Source organism: Eschrichtius robustus, chromosome 4 (assembly GCF_028021215.1).
Source record: "Eschrichtius robustus isolate mEscRob2 chromosome 4, mEscRob2.pri, whole genome shotgun sequence".
NCBI classification, from domain to species: domain Eukaryota; kingdom Metazoa; phylum Chordata; class Mammalia; order Artiodactyla; family Eschrichtiidae; genus Eschrichtius; species Eschrichtius robustus.
The window spans coordinates 78,821,045-78,845,516 of record NC_090827.1 but is presented as its reverse complement, the minus strand read 5'-3'; the positions used below and the strand labels follow the sequence as shown (position 1 = coordinate 78,845,516).

Genomic DNA, 24,472 nt, shown 5'->3' with positions numbered 1-24,472 from the left:
ATCCTTTTTTTTTTTCCATATAAAATTATCATTTGCATTTTCCCATATTCTTAAAAATATTTAACACCTCCTCATGATAGATTTATTGTATGACTATACCATAATTTATTTAATGTGACATTTCTGGGTGAAGTACATCTCTTGTTTTTCAAGTGAAAGAATGAAAGAAGATGAGTTATTAGTAGCTTGTATAATTCAAGTTTGAACTTTGAGTAATTGAGACTTTCAGCTATTAGCTTGACCACACTTTTTTTCATTATTTATTTTCTTTCTCTGAGTACTTTAAAAGATGTCCAGTGTTTTGATTCTTTATTACCTTTAATAAATTATGTAAATGTTCTTTTTAACACCTTTAAAGGTAAATTATTTCTAAAATGGAAGATAATCCTCTTTTTTACCCCCACCATTAAAATGCCATGCTTTCTTAAAATAATACTGCTTTCTACTTTAAAAACTAGCTTATCAGCATAAGCCTTACAAAAATTACTGTACTTAAATGTAGGAAAAGTTAATGAAAGGAGATTATATGTTTAAATGATATGCTTTAGGCAGCAAGGATTTGGAAAATATAAATTAAATATATAACATCATGTTGCCTGTTTTTTCTAGTTTTCTCAAACATGTTTGCACATCAGAATCCCTTGGGGAGCTTGTCAAAAATTCAGACTTCTAGGTGCCACTCTCCTGTAGGTTTGGTTTCTGTCCCTTACCTGTTCACATAGATCAGTATTTTGTAAATACTTTTACTTTTTAAGTATAAACCCTTGTTCTTAAAGGTACAAGGCTCACATGAAGAAGTTTTTTATGTATCTGGCTGCCTGTTAGTTGCACCCTATTGATGCATGCCTTACAGTCTCTTACTTTGCAACCTGATAATGACAGGCCTTGGTACAGTGAATATCGGGTTCTATTGCTGTGTTAATTTCTTAATGCTAGTATCTATGACTAATGATTATATCGCCTTAATTTGAATACTTTAACTTTGGTTGGGTAACAAAGATAATACTCATTACATTTTATTTATGAAGTACTTAATTGTCTCTTGTTTAGAATATTTTTAAAACAATTATTCCTTAAGACTTTTATTTGTAATGATTCAGTTTTGTCTAGGCTTTGAATATGAACATTTAAAAAAGTGTGTTTGAGAGTGAATACTCACATCTGTATAATATCTGTATAATATACACACATATCACACACACAGAAAAATTACTCCTGCTCCCCCAGAATATGTGGAAGTGAATAAAACTTATTTCTTAGATTAAATGAGATTCACTTACTGAGTTTAATCTTAGATAAGAACATTTATTCGTCTTTTTAATTAACTATGCTCTAATTTTAGGTCCTTTCTGAAAGATCTGCTACTGAAGTAGACAACAATTTTAGCAAACCACCGCCATTTTTCCCTCCAGGAGCTCCTCCCACTCACCTTCCACCTCCTCCATTTCTTCCACCTCCTCCAACTGTCAGCACTGCTCCACCTCTGATTCCACCACCAGGTAAATAGTAAATAAGACATTTGATTTTGAAAGAAAAATAATCTATGAGTGTATTTAAAATTTTGAGTTTAACAAAGTATGTATTTGAAAATAGCATCTTCATTGATTGCACTACATTAAAAGTAATAGAATATGAAATTGATTATGTAAAATCTTCAGTAGGTTCACACTGAAACAGATGTATACGTGTCTTACTATTTCAGTAAAGCAAAGAAGCAATGTACTAAAATAGGGAAGAATGGACAGACACTAAAATTGTTATCCAAAAATATGATAGTGATCCCCAAATTAAAGTTGCTACTTGTGTATGTATAAATTCACATTGAATCGTATTAACTTGTTTTGAAAAAAAATTTAAAAATACTTTCAGAATGGCATAGGTCAAAAAAATTATATCCTGTGAAGGGATTGAAATGAAAATCTCAGTCTGTCTGGTCATCTTTCTTTGTATACTGGTTTCCTTTTAGGAGACTCTTTCTGGGTGCCAGGTATCTGATATTTACTTCTATTAAACAAGAGAGAAAATTAATGTCAATTTTTATCATATTCTTAGTCACTTTTGGTTATTTATTAAAAACTAAATCAGTGACAGTAGAAAAAAATTCACAAATAATTACCAAATTTTATACTTTCATCCTTTTGTCTGAAGACCTTTGTTATTTTATTCACAACAGGCTTTCAATATTTATATCCCTTAATCAATTTTTAATGAAACTAACAGGATTGATTGAGATAATAATTACTTTCTTCCTAGGGAGAACGCCAGTAGTAAATGTTAAAAATTAGCCCCTGGTCCTTACCAGAACTACATGCGCTACATATGTTAAAATTTGCTTTCTATTAATAAAATCAGTTTATACTAGAGAGGCTTGTCCACTCACTTTGCATTTGCAAGAGAGTTGTCTTTGTTTTAAGCGGTGGTGATTGTAATTAGAGTACAGAAGCACTTAAAGAGTGTGACTAATCTTCCCTGTAATACTCATCCTTGACCTCGGAAATTCACCTACATTAGCCCCACAAGCACAACGCCTTTGATTTTCTTCTGAGATTACTTCTGCTTTCAAAAAGGATAATTATGAAACCTGACTACAGCTTTAGGGAACCTGTTGTCTCAGAAATAGAGGAAAGAGAAGACTGGAGAGGTTACTCCAGATAACATTATTTCTAAAGTTCAGTGAATTTCTTGTTCCAACAATAAATTGCTTGTTCTGAATCCGAACCCATTCAGAAGTTGTGCCTGGATCTGTGACTCTTGAATCTTTAATGTGGTGAGAATTAACTAAATGAAAAGAGAAAATAATGAGGATTTAGTGATCCATAAATGAGTCCTTTGTCCTATGAAAAAGATAAAATGTAGAAATAGTTAATTTTGAATGTATTTGATTTAATGAGACTAAAAAGGTGATCAATGTATGTGTTAATAGTCTTTACATTGCTTTGTAATCTTATTTAAGCTTTACTAGCTACTAAAGGTGATTTAAAAGAATTTTCTTATTTACTAGCTAATATAGTATTTTCCCAGATGGCTAACATATATTTCAACACTTGCTATTTATTAAAGTAAGTGAGAGAGAGGTGGTATGAACTAATGATAAAAAAATAAATACTTCCCTGGTGTAAGAATATTTAGAAGCCCTGTAGGATATTGATAGGCAATGGCATTATCTGGATGTGCGTTCTTTTTCAAAATGGCAAAATCATTCCATTTCTTTGCCATATAACCTCTGTTTATAAGGATGACAAATCTTTTAATTATGTTTAGATTATCTATGGCATTATACTGTAGAGTACCAGTGATTATTGCTTAAGCTGTCTATTTAATATTAATTTTCAGCTACATGCTTTCCATATTTTAAACACCTGTCCAGATTTCCTTTGATGCTTATCCTTAGAGAACATTTCCATGTCATCCTGTCAGCACTTAAGGAATACAAATTCAGATGAATTCTAATGCTGGTTAAGCAGTACCTATCTGTGGTATATTTGCTGGGGGTGGTAGTGAGGGAAGGATACCAATTCATATTAAAACCGAATATTTGTAAATTGAGACTATCTGGATTACTCCTTATTTTACTAGATTGTGAGCTGTTGGAGAGAGCATAGGCTGTGTATTTCCATTTATGTTTCCCCGCAGTGCTAATCACAGAGGTCTTGTGTATACTTGACATTCCCTTAATATGTTAGCTAATTGAGTTAACAGGATATTTATGTATCCATAACACCAAAGGGATTTTCACATTGACAGTTGGTACAGGCACTTATTAATCAGAACGAGCACTGGCTTTAAACTACAGTATGGCTGCATAGATATATATACATATACCAGATGAATGTAGGCCTTGATTATAGCCACATTTTCAGTTACCATTTACCACAGAGTCACATGCTTACAGTATATTCTGTAGAGTTTACTGTAATTTAGATCACCTTAAGAAGCATAAGCAACTAATGAAAGAAGGCTGTGGTTCAGGAGTCTTTTTGTAAGTACTGCCTTAAAAAGTACTCCATTTGTCTTTGAGAAACCTTGGGTTTTCTTTTTGCTTCCTTGAGAAATAATAAAAGGAAAAATGAAAAAAAATCTTTGGAGAATTAATTTGAACATTTTAATGTTGCATTTGTTAACATTAGCTTTCAAATGCTTAAGTTTTTAAGACTGTAGTTCTGTATATGATGGAACAAATATAGTAATGATGTATAATGCCCTTAATTTGGGGTGTTATCCAGATTTGCTTGGAATAGTCCTATTATACCTTTTGTCCCAGCTTAATTATTACTATTCACTCTCAGAAACGCCCTGGTGTGGAGGATTAAATTTATGGTCAGCTCTTGGAAGATTACAGATGTGGCTTCTTGCATGAGTGGACAGTTACTCCTTAGCAACGATGAATTGATAGAGACAGCTTCATTCAAGGAACTTTTACTGTCAGATAGTTAACAGAAAAGAAGAGGTGTGTTGCTTCCTCTCCCCCTCAAATACACATACATCTAGAACATACATGAAAGTGACAGGCCACAGTCGTATTTCTGGCCACAATGGATTTGTACGGAGACTAGAGGAGGTTTTGTTTTGGAGAGTACAACAAACATGTAAGGTCCTAAATGAATGTTGTGAGTTCTGGATTAGCTTTTTTAAATGAAAAAGTATTTAATATGGTTCCTTGCCACCATACTAACAGTAGCTTGAAAACAAACACTGGTTATTCAAGATCTTCCTTAATTTTCAGAAAATCTATTATTTTCATTTTCTAGTGAACCAGAAAACTAGATTATTAGATAATCTAAAATTAGATTATTTTCCTGTTAGCAGTATGGTTTCTAGCACAGCGGCTATCAAACTTTTTGGTTACAGACCCTTTTATACTCTTAAAAATTACTATAGACCCCAGAGAGCTTTTATTTATGTGTGTTATACCTATTTTTTATTAGAAATTAAACCTGAGAAATTAAAATATTATATTTAAAATATTATTTTGAGAGTATACATAATAATCCCATTACATATTAAGATAACATTTTTATGAAAAATTATTTTTCCAGAATGACAAAAAACATTTAGTGCAAACAGTGGCCTTGTTTTACACTTTTGCAAATCTCTTTACTATGTGGCTTAATAGAAAAAAACTGGAGTCTCCTATTTGCTTCCACATTAAATCTGTTGTGATTTCACATGTCATGTAGCCTCTGGAAAACTTCATTGTACACTTGTAAGAGAATGAGCATGAAAATGGCAAATAACATCCTAGTGTTTACGAAAGGAGTTTTGACCTTGCAGATTCCTAGAAGGGCCTTTGGGACGCCCAGGAAGCTCCAGATAACACTTTGAGAACTGCTGCTTTGGCAGAAGCTTGGCCTGTATTCGATGAATATTTTCTGCATCCTTGAGGAAGTACAATTTTGTCCCTTTATTTGAGAAGCTATTTTGTGAATATAACATTTATTAAGCTGATTTTATAGTTCCATGAAGATTTTTGGTCTTACACAGCAAATCTGCATATTAACTGATGCTGTTTGCCAAAAATGTAAGCATTTTAAAAATGTAGTTTCTAGAAGTACCTTTTGAAAAATAATTTCTTGAAGTTTTTGAGAACAGTACTCAGTAGTTTTCTATTTTGTTGTGTTTTTCTGTATTTTTTTTTAAAAACCAAGTCTGTCAGTGTTTTCAGTAAGCTCAGAGTAGGGTATAATGCTAATTATCTGTAACAAACAGTATTTTTTGGCACAATTAAAGTTAATTTAAATTTAAGTTTTAATAGAAATTAAAAGCTCCTTCAGGATGTTGATTTTTTTAAATGTCTTTTTTCCCCATGGACGCTCCCTTTATAATAGTTATATTTTTAATACACCATAGATGCTGTATTTTGTAGAATTTAATTATGGTTTAATATTTGCCTTTTGTTTGTGCTACTCTTCCAGTCACTTTGCCATTAGATGTGAGCTTGTAGAGATTAATTCCTTTACAAGTTATTTGTAAAAATATTGCTATTTCTATCAGAGACGTTTTTATTTGTCTAACATAGAATTTTTGTTTTCCATAGGCTTTTAGATTACTTTATAATGGGAGGATTAAGAGATCTTAATAAAGATAAAATAGTTCACCCATTTTATAGTTAATGTAAAATTATCTTTTTTACTTTTTAGGTGTGGAGTATGCTGATAACTATTTTTGTTGCTTTAAGTTTAGTGACCATAGCACCTTTTAACATATTTTTTCTTTAAAATTGCTTCCATTCCTTTTTGCACCTTTGTGATTATTTTACTTTATTAAGAAATAATTTTATAGTAGTCTACATCCTGTTTTTTTTTAAAGGGTACGTGGTAGATGATGTATGTGTATATACAGTATTTAAAATATTGATACCTAGAAAAGCATGTGGTGGAAGGTAAGATTTAAAGATTTTTATAAAACTTTTTGTACTCAGTTTTTTTGTGCAGAATTTACTTACGAGCTTGATGACTTGAAAGTAGAAATTGGTGAGACATAAGGAAAGTGATTAGCCTATCTATTTGTAACATACTTAGTGTTGATGAAATTTGTAATTTCCAAGTGAGAAATAGGAAGCATAGTTCACATAGTTCTTCTGCTGTGCTTTTTTCTTTCATTTGAACTGAATAGAGAAATGATAGGTAGTAACTATATGTATTAGTTAGCTCTTGCTCCATAACAAATTACTGTAGAACATAGTGGCTTAAAACAACATACATTTATTATTGAACAGTGTTTGTGGGTTAGGAATGTGGCGCCAGCTTAGCTGGTCCTCTGCTTCAAGTTCTCTCACAGGCTTTGAGATGGTCATCTCAAAGGCTTGACTAAGAAAAGATTTCTGTTCAAGTTCACTGACCTCTTTGTTGAAAAGATTCACTTCCTTTCCAACACGGTAGCTTGCTTCATCAAAGCGTGAATGCTGAGAACACAGTAGAGGAAACCAGCAAAATAGAAGTCACTCTCTTTTGTAACCTAGTCACGGAAGTGACATCCCATCATTTTTGCTGTATTTCGCTTGTTAGAAATAAGTCATTACATCTAGCCCACACTCAAGGGGAGGATATAAATACCAGAGGTATAAAAAGACATGAATACCAGGAGGCAGGGATCTCTGGAAGCCATGTCAGAGATTGCCTATCACATCACTCTTTTTTGCCATAGCTATATAAAATAATGATGGGATACATTGAGAATGAGTTCATAGATAATTTTGATTCATTTATCTTTTGAGTACAGAGCCTCTATTAACTTTGTGAGAATTTTTGAAATTTAGATGAGTTGCTCTTGATATGTTTTGCTGGTCTGCTGCCTTTCTGTTTCTTTGCATCAATTCCTTCAGTCCCTAAATAGGATTTTAGGTCCCCCCCACCCGTATGCTTCTTTACATTTACAAGTACTTATTACATACTGGAATTAGTTAAATCCTATTCTCTTTCTTTTGAAGATGGCAGATAGTATAGGCTGTCATACAGCTGTATTGTTTTACTTCAGAATGTCACATGCTTTGTTTGTTTCATAGAAATTTGAAATGGAATTTAGTTTATATGTTTTGAATATTGAGGTGCTCAGCAGTGCAATTAGTAGAGAAGTTTGAATGTAATCCAGTGATTCGCAAAGTATGGTCTCTGGTCAGTGACATCATCATCTCCTTGTTTGGGATGCAGATTCTCTGCCTCACTCCAGACCTACTGAATCAGAAATTCTAGGGGAGGGGCCCAGCAGTCTGTGTTTTAACAAATTCTTGAGGTGATTCTGATGGCCCCTGAAGTTTCAAAACCACTAATCTATTCATCATTCCCTTTAGAACTTGAATATTACTTTTCCAAAAACTTTTGGCCTGTAATAGAAATCTTGCTTTTACTATTGTATACAAAACTTTCCAGGAAAACAAACATTTTTTCCCTACTCATTTTACAGATAAAGGATACAAAAAAGAAACACAGTGCGTGCTTTGTGTATTTCAAGCCTGTTGGCTGGGCAGCATGTATGTTGGCCAGGAAAGGTGGGATTGTTGAGGGAGACAGGACCGGTAATTTTGAGATGCATTTTCTTTTTCATTACATTGTTTCTTTTGTTAACAAAAGTCAAATACCGAACGGTGATTATTTTAGATGAAAATTGTGTTGGTTTAACATTATATCACATATTAAATTTTCTTAGTAGCGTTTTGAAAATACATCTGCTAATTGTCAAAGAATGGGTTGTATAGTGTTTCATCAACTTTTAAGTTCTGTTTCAGTGAACACCTAACCAATAAAGATTTGCATTGAATTATCTTAGATGAAATATAGGTCTCACAAGAAGGACCCTTTATAAGTTCTCATGCCAGCTTTCTGATGTGTAGATACTGTTTGGAAAGACATCTATATCTGTCTATCTATGTTGCATAATTTTTGTGTTCTTAATTCTTTTCAGTTGATTTTTTAAAAATCTGTCCTATGATACTACTGTAGTAAGATTAAAATGTAAAGCAAAATGTTTGTAATTTTAACTACCTTCGTAGCATACTTAATAGTTTGGTTATATTCTTTTATTTTTATGTTTTGTGAAAGTTTGATAAATGTTTTTGAGGACTAAATTTTGAGAGGGCTGACTAGTATTTTCTTACTTCACATGAATTCACATTGTAGTTAGCTGAAGTGATGCATGTTGCTCGTGTATTTACTTAGGTAAAGTTATTAGGATTACAGAGTGGGTTGCTGAATTTGGTATGGTTTTTTATCTTACACACCTAGGACAATAGTCATTCATTTAAATAGTCATGTATTTAAATGTGAAAACTAGGTCACATAGTGAAGTCCAGTAGTGCTCTAAAAAAATCTGTACTGTTCTAAAGAAAATCAAGTAATAGTAGACATTAAGAACATTTAATATGCTCTACCTTCCTTAATTTCCCATTTAGTTTGGTGTCTGGGACTCTGCTAGTTTGTATTGTTTGCTGGATTCTTTTAGCTTAGTAATATAGGAAGCAGCAAGGTACCTCAGGATGGATGAGAATTACCATGAAGTGTAGCTCATTTTAGTAGACTTGTGGATGCCTAATGATTTTTGAAACATGATGGCTGCCTTATATATCTTTTTCAATCTTCTTGGTTTTGTAAGTTTAGCATATCCTTTTATTGCATGGGTGGTTAAATAAGGTGCTTCATTCTCCATTTTAAGGCCACTTGCTGCTTTAAGATCTTTCTGTATAAACCTCTTATTTTGGTAAAACATGCACAGAAAAAGTTAAAATAAATTATTGACAGATGTTTCATTGACAAGCAAACACTTGAAAGCAGTTTTTTTCACTATTTTTTCCTATGCATTTAGTTAATGAATTAGATTACTTTTTCCTCTTTGGGAATAGTTTTGATGCAGTTTTTAAGATTGGATTTATTAGTAAACCATTCTGACTTTGTTGAAGTTATGGTATAAAATTGTCCTTGAAAAAGTTTTTTATTTTTTTAATTTTCCTACTTAGAAATGTCATTTTTCTTCAAACAAGAAACTGTTGTAATTTGCATGACACATAAATTTTAAATTAGGATTTATGGGCACATTCGACCAATGTAAATCGAGAATGTTTATACATAGCTTATTTCTTAAAGTTTATAATGTGTGCTAATGAGTGAGAGTCACTCAAATTAGTATTTACTGACTTCTATAGAAGTAGACTTAGTGTGCCCTAGGGGTTTATATATATGAATTGGCTATACCCCCTATCTCTGCTCCCACAAGTCAAGGGAAGTAATAACCTTTCCACACTCCTGTCAACAACAGTAAAACAATTCACACTAACACTTGAACCTCCCTCGTAGCTTTACTAAAGTGAATATCCATCATCTTCCAAGTTACCTTGCACTACCTGCAGTATTTAAGAACCCATTGATCACTTTCCCTATTAAACTGTTAAAATAACAAGATCAGATGTTGATTATCAAACTTAGTGTTAATTTCATGGAGTTTGATATTTGTGTATGCACAGGTGTGCTTTTTTAACTGATGTCTCACTTCGTTTGTGATTACAACTAGTGGGGGAAACCTTGTTATGAAGTTGTTAGACTGGGATTTCATCAGGAAGTCTGACGTTACATTTGAATTGTTGGTCCTCCGCAAGAAAACAGAATGCTGCTTTTGACTGAATAAGCCAGGACAATGAGGCGAGGGGTTTTATTTCAAGGTTTTCTTTGGTGATGGCATAAATACATAACAGGTTATGAAATCCAATTACTATATTAAATTTCATCACTTGTTTTTTAGGTATTCCAATAACTGTACCACCTCCAGGTAAAACTTTTTTCATGTTTTCTCCATCATTGTTAATAAACATGAAATTTCAAGCTTACAGTTACAGGAGGGACAGTGTTGATGTGGTTAGAATGTGGAATAGGCTATTGGGATTTCAAGGTCCTATTTTCAGCTCTGCCTTTGCTTCATTCGAGTTTTGATTAAGATATTTAGTTTTCTTATACTTGTCTTACCCATTTCTGTAGAAATAGAGATTCTGAGAAAATTCTTACCATATCAATTTATTAAAGAAAACAGTATAGGATTAAAAATAAATTTTTATTAAAAATTGTTTTTTCAGACCAATGAATTTTTTATATATGATGAAGTGACTGCAAGAGAAGAGAAAGATCATTTATCTTGACTTTATCATGGTTTCTGATTTTTTTTTTTTTTTACCCTGCTGGCATAACTCAATGTTGTGAGAAAGTATGTTCTGAACCATACAGATAGGTTGACAGCTGGGCAGATGGTTGTTCATAGAGCAGTGATTAAATTGTTCATTGTTGTAAAGATATGATCAGTAGGAGTTTATATGTGGCCCAGTGTTTTTTACATTTTTTTTCAGTTCTTTTTTTATTTTTTGGTAGTGTGATACAAATATGATAGCAAGTGTGTTTACTGAGTTCAGTTTTAAAAGTCAAGTATAAAGAGAATGAGAGGTGACAATGCTTGGAAGGGTGGGTCTAAATTCAAAATGACCTTGATAAACAGAAAATAGTGGAGTTTAGATAGCATGGGATGGGATAGTATACATATTTAGATGTGAGATAGAGAGTCACTGATTATGTATGAATATGTCTGAAAAAGACTTATTAAGAAAAGTCATAAAGGAATCATTGGTGTGTCTTTATAGGTTAAAAAGAAGTGTGATTTTAAGGCTATATAAAGTAGGATTGTGACTCTAGGACTAATGTAGTAATTGCTAAATTTTACACTGCTAGGATGTTTAATAGAGGAGAACCTAATACTGGACACAGTGAAGATGAGCATGGTGAATTTGAAACAGCTTGAATCAGGGCTAAAAATGGATTTAAATGGACTTTTGAGTAGGATTAGGAGAACTGGGATTCATTTTTACCTAGAATACTGAAAAGGAAGCTTAGTGGAAGTGTTTTCAAACATGTATTTCGATGGATTGCTTTTTGTCCTCATGCAGATCAGCATATGATTTGTAGTGAGAGAGATTCAAATTATATAATTTAATGTGCTTCCTAATAGTCAGGGTTATTAAAGCTTGGCAGGAATTGGTGTCATAAGGAATTGGTATCATAAGTTGTAGAATCTTCAAGTCTTGTTGGGATATTTTATTGCCTATCTGAATTTGAAAGTGCAGAGTAGATTAACTGTTAAGGTCCCTTGTAGCCATACTCTGTGGTATTTCATTTAAGTTTTGTGAATTATTCAGAATGCAGACCTCATGATATAAAGGTGCAAATTATTTCCTTTCTAAACTAATTAAAAAACTGTATTATGTGCCTTTCTTTATAAATTAGTTCTTTAGGGTTGTGCTATTTAAAACGTATTTTATGATGGATGTTCTCAGCCTTAAGCATTTATATATTTACTGGTAAGATTTTATTTATAAATTATACATTTTAAGGAAATTTCTATACATCTAAACTCTCAAAATATTTTTTGAAAGAGGTAAATGCTATTTTATTTGCTTTTCTTCTAAAATACTTAAAATATATCTGGTGGCAACACTACTACTGTTTTATATATGGAAAAGGTAAGGCATTGAGATTAACTTTCTCACACTCACAAAATGGGCTGTGTGTGGTGCTGAAAATAAGACCGGGTGTCCTGACTCCCAGTTTGTGCTCTGTGTATTAGACCAGACTGTTCACTTAAAGTTATATTCCTCCAAAAATCTGTTCATAAATTTAAGCTCCATTTTTTTTCTGTCCATTATAACATAGAGAAGCACGTTATATCCCCAGAGAAATTTAGTGACACACAGCAACTTTAACTCTTGGCATTAAGTGTATGTTCTATTAACTTTTTTTATCTTATGATTGAATGTTTCAGGTTTTCCTCCTCCACCAGGCGCTCCACCTCCATCTCTTATACCAACAATAGAAAGGTAATCAGTATGGATACTGTAAACTTTTTTATCATTGATAGGCTTCTGACAGAAGAATCATATGTATCTTGGTAATATTTTCAGAGGTTTAATTTTATAAACAATAGTACCTGCCTTTTAATTCATAAGTCTAGATCTATATTAGTTACTTGTATATAAGATGTTGGAACTATAGCCTAATAACAAAACAGGACAAAGAAAACTAAATGATAGTATTTTGAAATATCTTGCTTTGATTTACGATACTCTTATTAAAGAAACCCCTAGATTGTAAAAACTTGGCTGTAGTCAAGTTTTGTGGGATGTACAAACAGATGACTAGTAATCATGAATAATGCATGTCTGTTTTAGGATTAAGTAAGGATAACTATTTTCAGGGACCACAGAGCAAAGCTGCCTTATTCCTCGCTACCCAGTGCAACTCAGCTTCCACAAAGGAAGATTGGATCCCTTCTGCGTGGCAATAGCCTTATTTTTCATACCCTGCGTTTATGGTTTATGTTATTTGGAATGCTGTGGTAAAGAACATTTACCTCATGGATGGCAATGCCATGTTTAACCCCACAGGTTTTGGAATCACACTAACCTGGTTCAAATTTGGCTTCAGAATTTCCCAGCTTTGTGTTCTTAGGCAAGGTTCAAAACTATTCATTGAGACTCAGATTCCTCTTTTACCAAATGGGGGGTTGATAGAGTTGTGAAGATTAAAACAGCTAGTGGATATAAAGCATCAGCACCATTCTTTGCAGATAGAAATAACTAATAAATGGTAGCTATTATTATTTCCTCTTAAGTGGCAAATAAACTCTATAAAAAATACTGTATTTCTGAAAAAGTGATTTAAACTATATAAAAAGAAAAGTTGTGAGAACTTTACATCAATAACATCAAACCATGCATATGTTTTTCAAACGAAATGATAAAACTCAGTGAAGTGTGACTTGTGAGACCATAGGATTTAATTTTAAGTTCTTGTTAAACATATATTTGTTTTCACGATCAAAATGTTAAAAAGTATTTGTTGATTCTATCAGTAGGGCTGAATTTCTGATTTTTAATCATTAAAGTCAGTTTTTTAAGGCAAAATTTTAACTAAAGTCTGAAATACTTTGTTAACCTCAAAGTTTCTGTTACTTACTGTGAGTCAGGCTTAATTGATTGGATTACTCATGTTAGTACTAACAAGCTATATTTTCTTTACAAGTAGGTGTTAGGTTTTGAGGTTAAATAGCCTGTGTTTTAAAGTATTAAAAAATAAAGTTACAGAATTACAGCTACCATTATATGGTGGTTAAATAAAAGCCGTAATTCTGCCTTATGTTTTGCATTTGCACCAAATTATTAAAATTCAGAACTTCCTTGCAACACATAAAAATATATTTTTCTTCGACAGTGGACATTCCTCTGGTTATGATAGTCGTTCTGCACGTGCTTTTCCATATGGCAATGGTAAGTGTTATTTTTTAATTGCCCAGATTCAGTTTGAATCAGTAAAGTACTTAAGTACTTTTAAAACAATAGAAACATACTTCCATGGTTTAAAGTACTATCTTACAGAGCAATTAAAAAATATTTACTACAGGAAGAACTAGGTCCTACATATATTCCAGGTTACTTAACAGAATACTTTTCATTTCTTTATCAACTATACTTTTAAAAATTAACAAATGGTGATACAACGGGAATATTTGTCCCTTGCCTTTTCCTAAAAGGATTTAGGATTTGTCACCAAATTGTCGATCTTCATTGTCCATAATCTTTTTTGTTTAACTCACACGGCATCTGACTAACCTCTTTCTCATCTTTCCCCCTCACTGGTTTATCTTTTCTTCTAGATCATTTGGCAGGTTCTCTTTCATGTTCACTCTTGACAACTTTGTCCCTTCTAAAGCCTTCTGATACCACTTTCTGCTTAGATTTCTTGATCCATTCATTTATTTTAGAAGAGCTGTGCATTGTACTAGGTTTTAAGGATGCAGTAAACTAGACATAGGTTTGCTTGCCTTCAACAAATTATAAGCTAGTGAGGAAACAACCAGGTGACAGAAGAGGGTATCATAGGAGCATGATGGAGGGGTCTCCCACTCCACTGGAGTGGGGTGTAGATAATTTGATTTGGGGTTCAAATCATGTTCAGAAACATGGGGGTGTGAGAGAGTGTGGTAGGCTTTATGAACTGAATGAAGTGTGGTGTGGGCGGAGTGTGGAGAACACGATGAACATCTAGAGATGAGATAAGAAATGGTGTGGGGCGTTACAGCCATGCTGTAGAGTTTAGACCTTAGTCAGAGGGCTGTGAGGAGCCATTTAGTTTTATGCTGATTTGCATAATTGTTAGGTTTACATTTGAAAAGCGTCCATTCTGGCTACTTACTGTGAGGAAATTGGGGATTTGTAGGGTGGGAGAAAGGTGGGAAGGGCAGAGGTGCCTGCTTGATTGGGAGAACAAGAGGCTGTTAGAGTAATCCAGGGGAAGAAATTTATAGTCCTGAATTCAGCTGATACCATGGGGGATGGAGAAAATTAGTGGTTCCAAAGGCATTTATGGAATAGAATCTGTAAGTCTTGGTGAGAGATCAGATCATAGTATCAGTCATATACTTTCAGTTAACCTTCTAGGTGTCTGTGTCAGGGTTTTTTACTGTCCTTCAGACCCACCTTGTTCAAAGCCACATACTCCATTCATTCACATCAGAAGGTGGTCTTTCTGTTATTTGTTTCAGTGGTTATATCACATTTTTCCCCCTGGGCTCCCAGGAAGTCATACTCTTTGGGTTGGAATCTTGCTTCCCCCTCTCATTATTTATGTGACTTTTGTAGATCTTTAACCATTAAATGGAGAGCAAAATTCTTCCTCATGAGATCAGAGAGAATACACTGAAGCACGTTAGTTCTGCCATTTAATAAACACTCAAATATTAGCTGTTAATTTTCTGATTATCCCCATCTCCAACAAGCTCCAAGTTCCTTCCCTTTTCTGCACTTGGAGGTGGTTATTTTTCACATCTGTTAATTGAATATAAAGGACTCAGCACACTGCCTATAATATGTACATACTCGATAAGCATTACTTATAAAATTAATTAAAATTTATTTTTACCTTTTTTATGGCGCTTAACATTTTCTGCTTTGTCATTAAATTCCTGTGTGTGTGTGTTTCAGTACAGATGAACTTGAGGAATAGCCCATATCAGAAAGAATAAGACTTTATTCTTGAGAGATTACCCGTGCAGTTTCCTTGTGGAAGATTTCATTTTAAAAAAACTGGCTAAGCATTTAACTTTTTCTCGAAGTAATATATGCACATTTTTAATAAAAAAACAAGAGTTTTCTGCTCACTCTTTACCACCCCCTCAGAGATGGGCTTTTTCCCCCCCTTTAATGAGGATGTCTTTAGTACTAACAATGATAAAGCATAGCACAAGAATTACATAGAGGAAAGTTAGGTGTCTTTATCCCAGGCAAACAAAGCCTTGGAATGAAGATGATAAATACTACTTCCTCTTTATTGGTAATTCTGTTTTACCTTTGTTTATTTTAGAATTTTGTAGTTCATCCTCAAACACTACTAAGTAACTGTAGATGGAAACAGTGATTTTTCTTGATGTGCATATTAAGATTGTGCTTATAAAGTAATACCTAGTTAAAAAGTAATCTTTGCAGGAATATTGAAGAACTGCAGAGACAAACATTTTTAATGGTTTTTAGTTCTTTTGATGGTCTGCATGGCATTTCTACATAGGCTTATCACCCTATTTCTTGATTATATAACTTTAGATACCATCTGTTATCTTCCTAGTGTGATAGATGTGTATTTTACTCACTTACCATCATTACTCCTCTCCTATTCTCCTGAAGTGAAATTATATTACTCTCTTTCTTCCCCTTTTTATTTATATACCTACCCTCTGTTTCATGTACCATCAGTCTCTACTACTGTGTGTCTTTCCAAGCCTTCACCTCTTTTTCCATCTCTGCCTCCCCGCTTTGATCAGCTATACTTCTAATATTCTGTCTTGTAACCAAAATTATCTGTGCCCTGACAAATATTTTATTCTAAAAGCTAAACAATAAACCATAGTCGCATTATTATGACTGTGTAAATATTCTGTACTATAGCGATAATTATACTCAAGCCCCTCAAAGAAGAAATTTTCTATGGCAAATACGTTAAAAGTATCATTTTTTTTTTTAACACTTCATCAACTGTGCAGTCATACCACATTTTAATTGGGTTCATATTTGAACCATGAGTTTCTCTACCTCAAGTATACAAAGATATTCTTTAATACATTTTTCCCCAAAAAAAGTTTTCAAATTTCTTTTTCCTGTGTAAGTTCTTAAGCCATCTGGAATTAATTTTTGCCTACGTTATAAAGTAAAGATGTAATTGTCCCAGTGTTACTTGTTTATCCTTCCCTGAGGGATCTACAGTGTCATCTCTCCATTCGTATATCAAGTTTCCCTGCATGCATGGATCTGTTTCTTACCTTTCTAGACTGTTCATTTGGTTAATTTAACTGTCCCTGTGCTAATAATGCCACACTACCTTACTTTTGAGTTGTATAGTAAATCTGATATTTGGTCCAGCAAAATCTATCTACCTTATTCTGCTTCAGAAGTATTTTGGGGCCATTGCTCTTACGTATCTATTTTAGAATCAACTTTGCAAGTTCCATGAAAAACTCTGTTGATTTTTATTAATAATTAACACTTATATTATGCGTACAGTATGATAAACACTGTGAATTCATGTAACCCTGACAGTTTGTAAAGCAGGCATACTGTTACGACTCTCATTTTATGGACTAGGGAATTTAAGAACAGCCAGATTAAGGCCATTTTCCTAATGTCACACAATAAGTGGCAGAGGCAGGATTTGAAACCTTGTAGCCTCGCTCCAGAGTCCTTTCTCTTACTATACCATGTTATTGTTACATTGATGATCTAGAACAGTTTGTAGGAATTCATACCTTACGACATTGAGTTAATGTATGAACAAGTACTCTCCATTTAGGGAGGTGTTCTTTAATGTGTTTCAGCTGAGTGCTATAATTGTCTCCATACACTTCTTGCACATCTTTGGTTAGATTTAGTCACAGGTACCTAATATTTTTTTTTGTTCTTATAAATGGTGTATTCATTTAAGCTCATGTACTATTTGTATTTGCTTGTATTTAGAAATATAATTGGTTTTTGTTTTATTTATATGTATATATATTGATTAATATATATGTTGATCTTGTAACCTGTTACCTGTTGAACTCTCACTATAATTTGTCTGTGAATTTTCTTCAGGCAGTATCATCTGCAATTCCTTCCGTTTCAGACTCTTACTCCTCACCTCCCCCTGCCCCCAGCCCCCTTTTTTTGGTCTTATTGTTCTGGCTAGGATCTCCGTATAATATTGAAGTACTGAAAGTGGAGTTCTTGTCTGGGGACACCCCCCCCCCTTTTTTTTTTTAAAGGAAATGCTTTTATATTTATACTACTAGATTTTTACTCTTAGGTTTTTGATAAAACCCTGTGTCAGTATAAGGAAAATCTCTTCTTGTTTTCCAAGGGCTTTTAAACTGTGAACGGATATTGAGCTTTATCAGATGCTTTCTGAGTTGATCATATTGTTTTCCTTCTCTGTTAATGTGGCAGATTTCTAAATTTTTCTAATATTGAGCCAGCTTTTGTTTGCTGAGGTAAACCTAACTTGGTCATGATTGATTACCTTTTTATTTTTTAAAAATAAACACTGACTTATTTAGGATTTTGACAACTAAGTTCATATGTAAGATTGTTCTGTGATTCTCCTTTATTTGTACTGTCCTTAACTGGTTTTAGTATTAAGGTTATACAAGCCACATGGGATAAGTTAGGCAATAATCTTTTTTTCCTATTCTCTGGAAGTTTGTATATTATTAGAGTGATCTGTAGTAAAAGTCACCTGTAAAAGCCATCTGGTCTTGTGGGAAGGTTTTAAATTACGGATTTAATGTCTTTAATAATTATGGGACTAGTCAAGATGTCTTTTCATTCTTGCGTTACTTAATGTGTTGGTCTAAAGTATATAATATTCTCTGTGTTGTTTAATCTCTGCAGCGTCTGTAGTTGTAGTCCCTTATTGGTTCTGATAATTTTTATGAGGTCTCTTTTTTTCTTAATCTTGTCAGAAGATTATCATGTTTTATTGGTCTAGTCTTTAAAAACCAACTTTTAGCTTTGTTTATTGTATGGTAGTTTTCTATTTACTTGATTTCTACTTTTATCTTTATTATCTCCCTTCTGTTAGATTATTCTATTTTTTCCTAGGTTCATAAGTTGAAAGCTTAATTCATTCCCTTTCCATCTTTTCTAATGTAGTGTTTTTTAAGATTAATTTCCCTCCAGAACAGTTTTCATCTCTAGACTTTTGATATATTGTGTTTTTATTTATGTTCGGTTTTTAAATTATTTTAAATTTATGACTTTTTTGACCCCTGAGTTATCAGAAGTGTGTTTTAAATTTGATATATATGGAGATTATTTTCCCATAATTTTTAATTTTTACTTCTAATTTAAATTGTATGGTGGTTGGAGAACATGGTGTCTATTATACTTATCCTTTGAAAGTACATAGTATAATTTTATAGATGTTTCATATGGGTGAGAAGAATAAGTATTCTTTACCTGCCCTGGGCAGTATTCTATGTTATGTCCATTCAGTCAACTTTGTTAGCGGTATTTTGCTCGGTCCTCATGTATCTATAGTGATTTTTTTGTTTGCTTAAAGTGTCAGTAATTGAAAAAGTATGTTAATCTCCCATGATCATGGTGGATTTTTCTATTTCTACCTGCATTATTTCTATTAGTTTTTACTGTATAAAAAGTAAGGCAATGGTGTTAGATATTTGGAAGTTTAATTTGTTCTGTCTTCTTGGTCAGTTGCATCCTCCACCTTCAAGTAGTCATCCTTTCTTCCCCGAGTAATCCTTTTTGTATGAGTCTGCTTTAATACAGCTACTCATATGGAAATTGGGGGATATTAGTATTAGTATTTTATTTTATTACTATTTTATTAGCATTTTATTTTATTTTATTTTATTAGTATTTTCCTTTTTTTCCTCCCATTCTTTTACTTTCAACCATTTTGTGTGTTTTTTATGTCTCTTCAGCATTTAGGTAGAATTTTTAAAAGTACAAATCAATAATCTCTGTCACTTAACTGATTAATTAACTCAATGCCTTTTGTATTATTGTGATTTTTGAGCTATTTACACTTGTCTCCCATACCCGCATTCTTTCTAATTCTGTTTTGAATTGACTGAATTTTTCAGGTGATTTTTAAAAAATTCTATTTTTCCCTACATTGTTTTGAAATAATATACTTATTTCTGTTTTTTAGTGGTTACTCTTGAAATGTAATATGCATATATCTGGTAGAAGTTTTTTTTGGTGAACTCTGTTGTTTATGACTTTCGCTTATTTTTGTTTATGAATGCCTTTGTTTTAGTCTTATTCTTGAAATATAATTTTGAGTACATATTTCTAGGTTGATTGTTACTTTCTTTCAGCACTTTGAAGATGTCCTTATGTATTCTGGTTTACATTTTTTTTTTTTTTAAACCCCACATTTGTTTATTTATTTATTTTTTGGCTGTGTTGGGTCTTCGTTTCTGTGTGAGGGCTTTCTCTAGTTGTGGCAAGCAGGGGCCACTCTTCATCGCGGTGCACGGGCCTCTCACTATCGCGGCCTCTCGTTGCGGAGCACAGGCTCCAGACGCGCAGGCTCAGTAGCTGTGGCTCACGGGCCTAGTTGCTCTGCGGCATGTGGGATCTTCCCAGACCAGGGCTCGAACCCGTGTCCCCTGCATTAGCAGGCAGATTCTCAATCACTGCGCCACCAGGGAAGCCCCCCTCTGGTTTACATTTTTGATGTATTGGGAAGTTTGTGGTGTATCTAATTCTCGTTTGCTGTTCACGTTGCAAAATGAAGAGTCTTTATATGTTAGATCTTTAAGGTTTGTTTCTGGGTATTTACCCAGACTGTGGGTATTCACCATATGTTATTTCTATATTCTATATATAAAATAATTTTCTTTTTAATCTAGTGAAGCATTTTTGTGGGATATTTACTTTTTTTGGTCTTTTTTGTTTTTTAAGTACCATAACTTTTGTTTTTAACTATTATTATTTTTTTCTGTAGTTGCCTTTCCCCACCTTCCTGGTTCTGCTCCTTCATGGCCTAGTCTTGTGGACACCAGCAAGCAATGGGACTATTACTCAAGAAGAGAGAAAGACCGAGACAGAGATAGAGACAGAGACCGAGAACGAGATCGTGATCGAGACAGAGAAAGAGAACGCACCAGAGAGAGAGAGAGGGAGCGTGATCATAGTCCCACGCCGAGTGTTTTCAACAGGTATGTTCAGCGTACAGGAATTTGTACACCTGTATTTTATATGCACTTTAGAATTTATATTCAGTGCCAGGATGGAAAATCCACTACAATTGGGAAAGGATTGCTTGAAGAGTAGTTAAGATAGCCATTTTAAAAGCATCAAGGCTGTTTATTCGTAAGGACTTCCCACTATCTAAAGCAGCAGTCTTCAAATTTGTTTGTTCATTTCTTCCTTAAAACAATTTTGAAAACGTCGTACCTCCTCACATATTTTTATCTTGCCATCAAAAATTTTTCACCTTAAATATAAATAGTTGGCTATATAGATATAATTTCCAGTCTGTTATAAATCTCACAATTTTAAAATAAAGTTATCGTTACTCTATTAAATATATCCAGTGGATTAAGAATACTATAGTGATTTGCTAAACATCATTATCCATTTTTAAAAAATGTATAAACAAGCTCTGTAACAGTTGGAAATTCTCTGCTTCTTTTTGTGCTTGAATTCTTACTTCTGAGCCACGACCCCCAAAGAATTTTATTCTAATGCAAAATATTTTTTTTCTTGAAAAAGTTTTTTTAATTGATCCATCCTGTCAATCTTCCCTGCAACATACCTATGTAAGTTAAAATGTATTAAAAAATTAATGACCATAAGATTAAGTATTTTAAATTGTTTTGATTTTATTTATTTTTATATATAAATATAATACAAATTATGAAAATAATTTAACAGAACTACATTCTTTAATGTGGTGAAAGAGCTTCTTCCCATCCCTAAATAATATTTGTATCCATGAATGAATGTTACTACTGTTAGGGGAAAAAAGGCTTTGCCATTAATTATATTTCTTTCTTTTTTTTTTTTTTTTTTTTTTTTTAATATATTGATGTAAGCATTGAGAAACCTTGTTCACATAAAATATGTAAATAAGAATTGATGGAATTTTGTTGCGGCTCTGTCACTCAGTTATTTGAACACTTTAAGATTTAGTGATATGTCAAAATTACACAGCTAACCTGTCATCAAAAGTTATTTTTAAGAATCTGTTAGCTCATGGCTCAGTTTTCTTAAAAGCAGATAATTGGAAACCAACTGATTGTTACTTGGTGTAATTGCTTTCTATGGCTGCTGCAATAAATGTACCATAAACTGGTTAGCCTAGAATAACAGAAATTTACTCTCACAGGTCTGGAGGCTAGAGGTCTGATATCAAGGTGGCAGCAAGTTTAGTTCCTTTTTGTAGGCTTTGAGAGAATTTGTGCCCCGCCTCTCTTGTAACTTCTGGTGGTTGTTAGCAATCCTTGGTATCCCTTGGTTTGTAGATGATGCTTCACTCCAATCTGTGTCTCTGTCTTCACACAGCATTCTTCTCTCTGTGTCTGTGTACAAATTTCCCTATTTTTATAAGGATAACAGTCTTTGGATTAGGTTGCAACCAAATCCAGTCTGACCTCATCTTGCCTTGATGATTACATCTGCAAAGACCCTGTTTCCAGAGTCTTTAGTTTTCTCACTTTCTTGGAAGAACACCAAAAGGGCTTTACCAAGACTTATCAGAAGACTACCAATTATACTTAATACTCTTTATTTTAGAGGTACCCTGTTCAACTTAATGTGCTTAGAAAGGGTTAGGAAAATGGAAATATATCTTTTCCAAAATGTCTTTAAGAAATGAAACACCTTTATGTGTATTTGATATTTATTTTCATGCAAACCTGGAGCTGCAAATTTCCCCCATTCTATTTATGGAAAATAGCTACCAAATAACTTAATTGGTAAAAGACAGCTCCTATTGTCAAGCCAGCCAGCCACATCACACCCAATTTCTATGGGAAAAAAGTCTGACTTCATTTTTCTGTTCAGTTAAATGAGTTAATCCATATTTCCTATCTAAGTCTAAGATAAAATAGTCACAGAACTCAAGGTGCTGCCTCCCCAGCACTTTGTTTTGCTTTCCTTCAGAAGGAATTTTTGGTTTTCTTTTTTTTTACTAGTTCAGGGAAAATTCTTATGACTCCACCACACTACTCTACACGATATCTGACGTTAGAACATCCCAGGACACAGGCCAAAATATTCCATTTCTTACTTCATACTTTGTAGCAGACAGATGTATAAGAGAGAAAGGAAGGCCTAAAGCCGTATAGAAGGTTTATGGTTCTTTGAATAAAATAGGTCTTACTGACACTAATATTTTAAATTAGATCTTCTTGATGGCATGATGGTTTTTATACCCTGAGCCAATAATGTACTATAGTAAAATTGGTGAAAAGAATGCCTTTCTTTTGTAAAAGGCCAGGAACTTGATGGAGGAGAGGTTAGCCAGAGAAGTGGCATATGTGTTACCTGCAGGTGTATCATTAGGCAGTTCGTGTTTAGGAAAGAATAAATATGGAAGTTGGGGATCTAGAAATTGATTCCCTAAAATTTTCTGTGCCATTGGAAAGAATTCATTTATTGCGAGCATAAAAAATAAAGTCAGAATTCTTTTTATGATCCATAAGTCACAAATTCAGTGCACCTTTCTATATTTTAACCCCGGTTCTCTCCCAAGGCAATATACTGCATGCTCTAGCTACACTGAACTAGTTGCTCTTCTGGAAAGCCTCATAGTTTAACACTTCCCTTCTTCATGTTATTCCTATCCTCTCTGCCTCACAAACTTTTACTGATTCTTCAAGGTTGGACTCATATTTGTCTTCTGTGAGCAACTCTGAACCTGAAAGAAAGAATTAATTATTCCTTCACATGCTCCCTAAGCATTTTATGTATTTTCTTTAAAGCATGTCTTTCTCTTTCAGGGTGTTGACTATCATTTTTCATCTCTGTATCCTCAGTACTTTGTACAGTAATGCCTGGAACATAATGAATGTGTCAGTGAATAAAATGACTTAACACGTGTCAGGGAGGAGGGTGAATACAATAGAGAAAAAACAATCTTGAAAGCTGTCGGTGAAACTGTGTTAGCTAGATAGGTTTTGAAATGGATAAAAATCAACCTTTATATCAAAGCATTAATTTGGGCATCTTTCTAATTAACATATCCATTTAGGTACCTTCACAATGTAGAATGAAATAAGTTAAAGATAACTTTTGTTATCAGCTATTTTTATGGATAAGATAAATGTAAGGTACACAGTTTTCTGATTTTGCTGGATGAGATGAAGTAATATATCAGTTCAAGATGTGAGCATGTGCTTGATTCAGACAGCATTTGTTTTGTTAGATGTGATCATGTAATCATATACTTCTTAATCCAGAAAGGTCCTTAGGGGTTATCCAATCTAAATTTTGATTTGTCAGATGAGGAAATGGAAACAGAAATTAAAGCAACAGTAGAGCCATACTATCTACTGGAAATATGGTTGAGATATTACTTAAAATCCTTTCTAGTCTTGAAATTAGGTAGTTTAAAAATTCTATTACTTTTCATTTGTTTTTATTACTCTTTCTGTACTTGATTTTTTTTTTTTTTTTCTTCTTTCCGGAGTGGTGGGGAACCAGATTCATTCTTTCATTCATGTAACTGACATTTTTTTTAACATCTTTATTGGAGTATAATTGCTTTACAATGGTGTGTTAGTTTCTGCTGTATAACAAAGTGAATCAGCTATACATATATATCCGCATATCCCCTCGCTCTTGCGTCTCCCTCCCACCCTCCCTATCCCACCAGTCTAGGTGGACACAAAGCACCGAGCTGATCTCCCTGTGTCATGTGGCTGCTTCCCACTAGGTAGCTATTTTACATTTGGTAGT

General features: G+C 33.3%; 1 protein-coding gene across 30 annotated transcripts in view; it reads left to right on the top strand.

Annotated features, from left to right (window-relative positions):
* Nucleotides 1-24,472, top strand: part of FIP1L1 (factor interacting with PAPOLA and CPSF1) — a 68,057-nt gene that overhangs the window by 35,751 nt on the left and 7,834 nt on the right. For 13 of the 30 annotated variants that reach the window (XM_068542962.1, XM_068542953.1, XM_068542957.1 and 10 more), the window contains 5 exons: nucleotides 1,343-1,499; nucleotides 10,225-10,251; nucleotides 12,283-12,337; nucleotides 13,731-13,786; nucleotides 20,514-20,727. In XM_068542962.1, the coding sequence (XP_068399063.1) occupies nucleotides 1,343-1,499; nucleotides 10,225-10,251; nucleotides 12,283-12,337; nucleotides 13,731-13,786; nucleotides 20,514-20,727 (509 nt within the window). The remainder of the gene's footprint in view (nucleotides 1-1,342; nucleotides 1,500-10,224; nucleotides 10,252-12,282; nucleotides 12,338-13,730; nucleotides 13,787-20,513; nucleotides 20,728-24,472) is intronic. The other 17 variants (XM_068542966.1, XM_068542958.1, XM_068542959.1 and 14 more) reach the window with 4 other exon arrangements.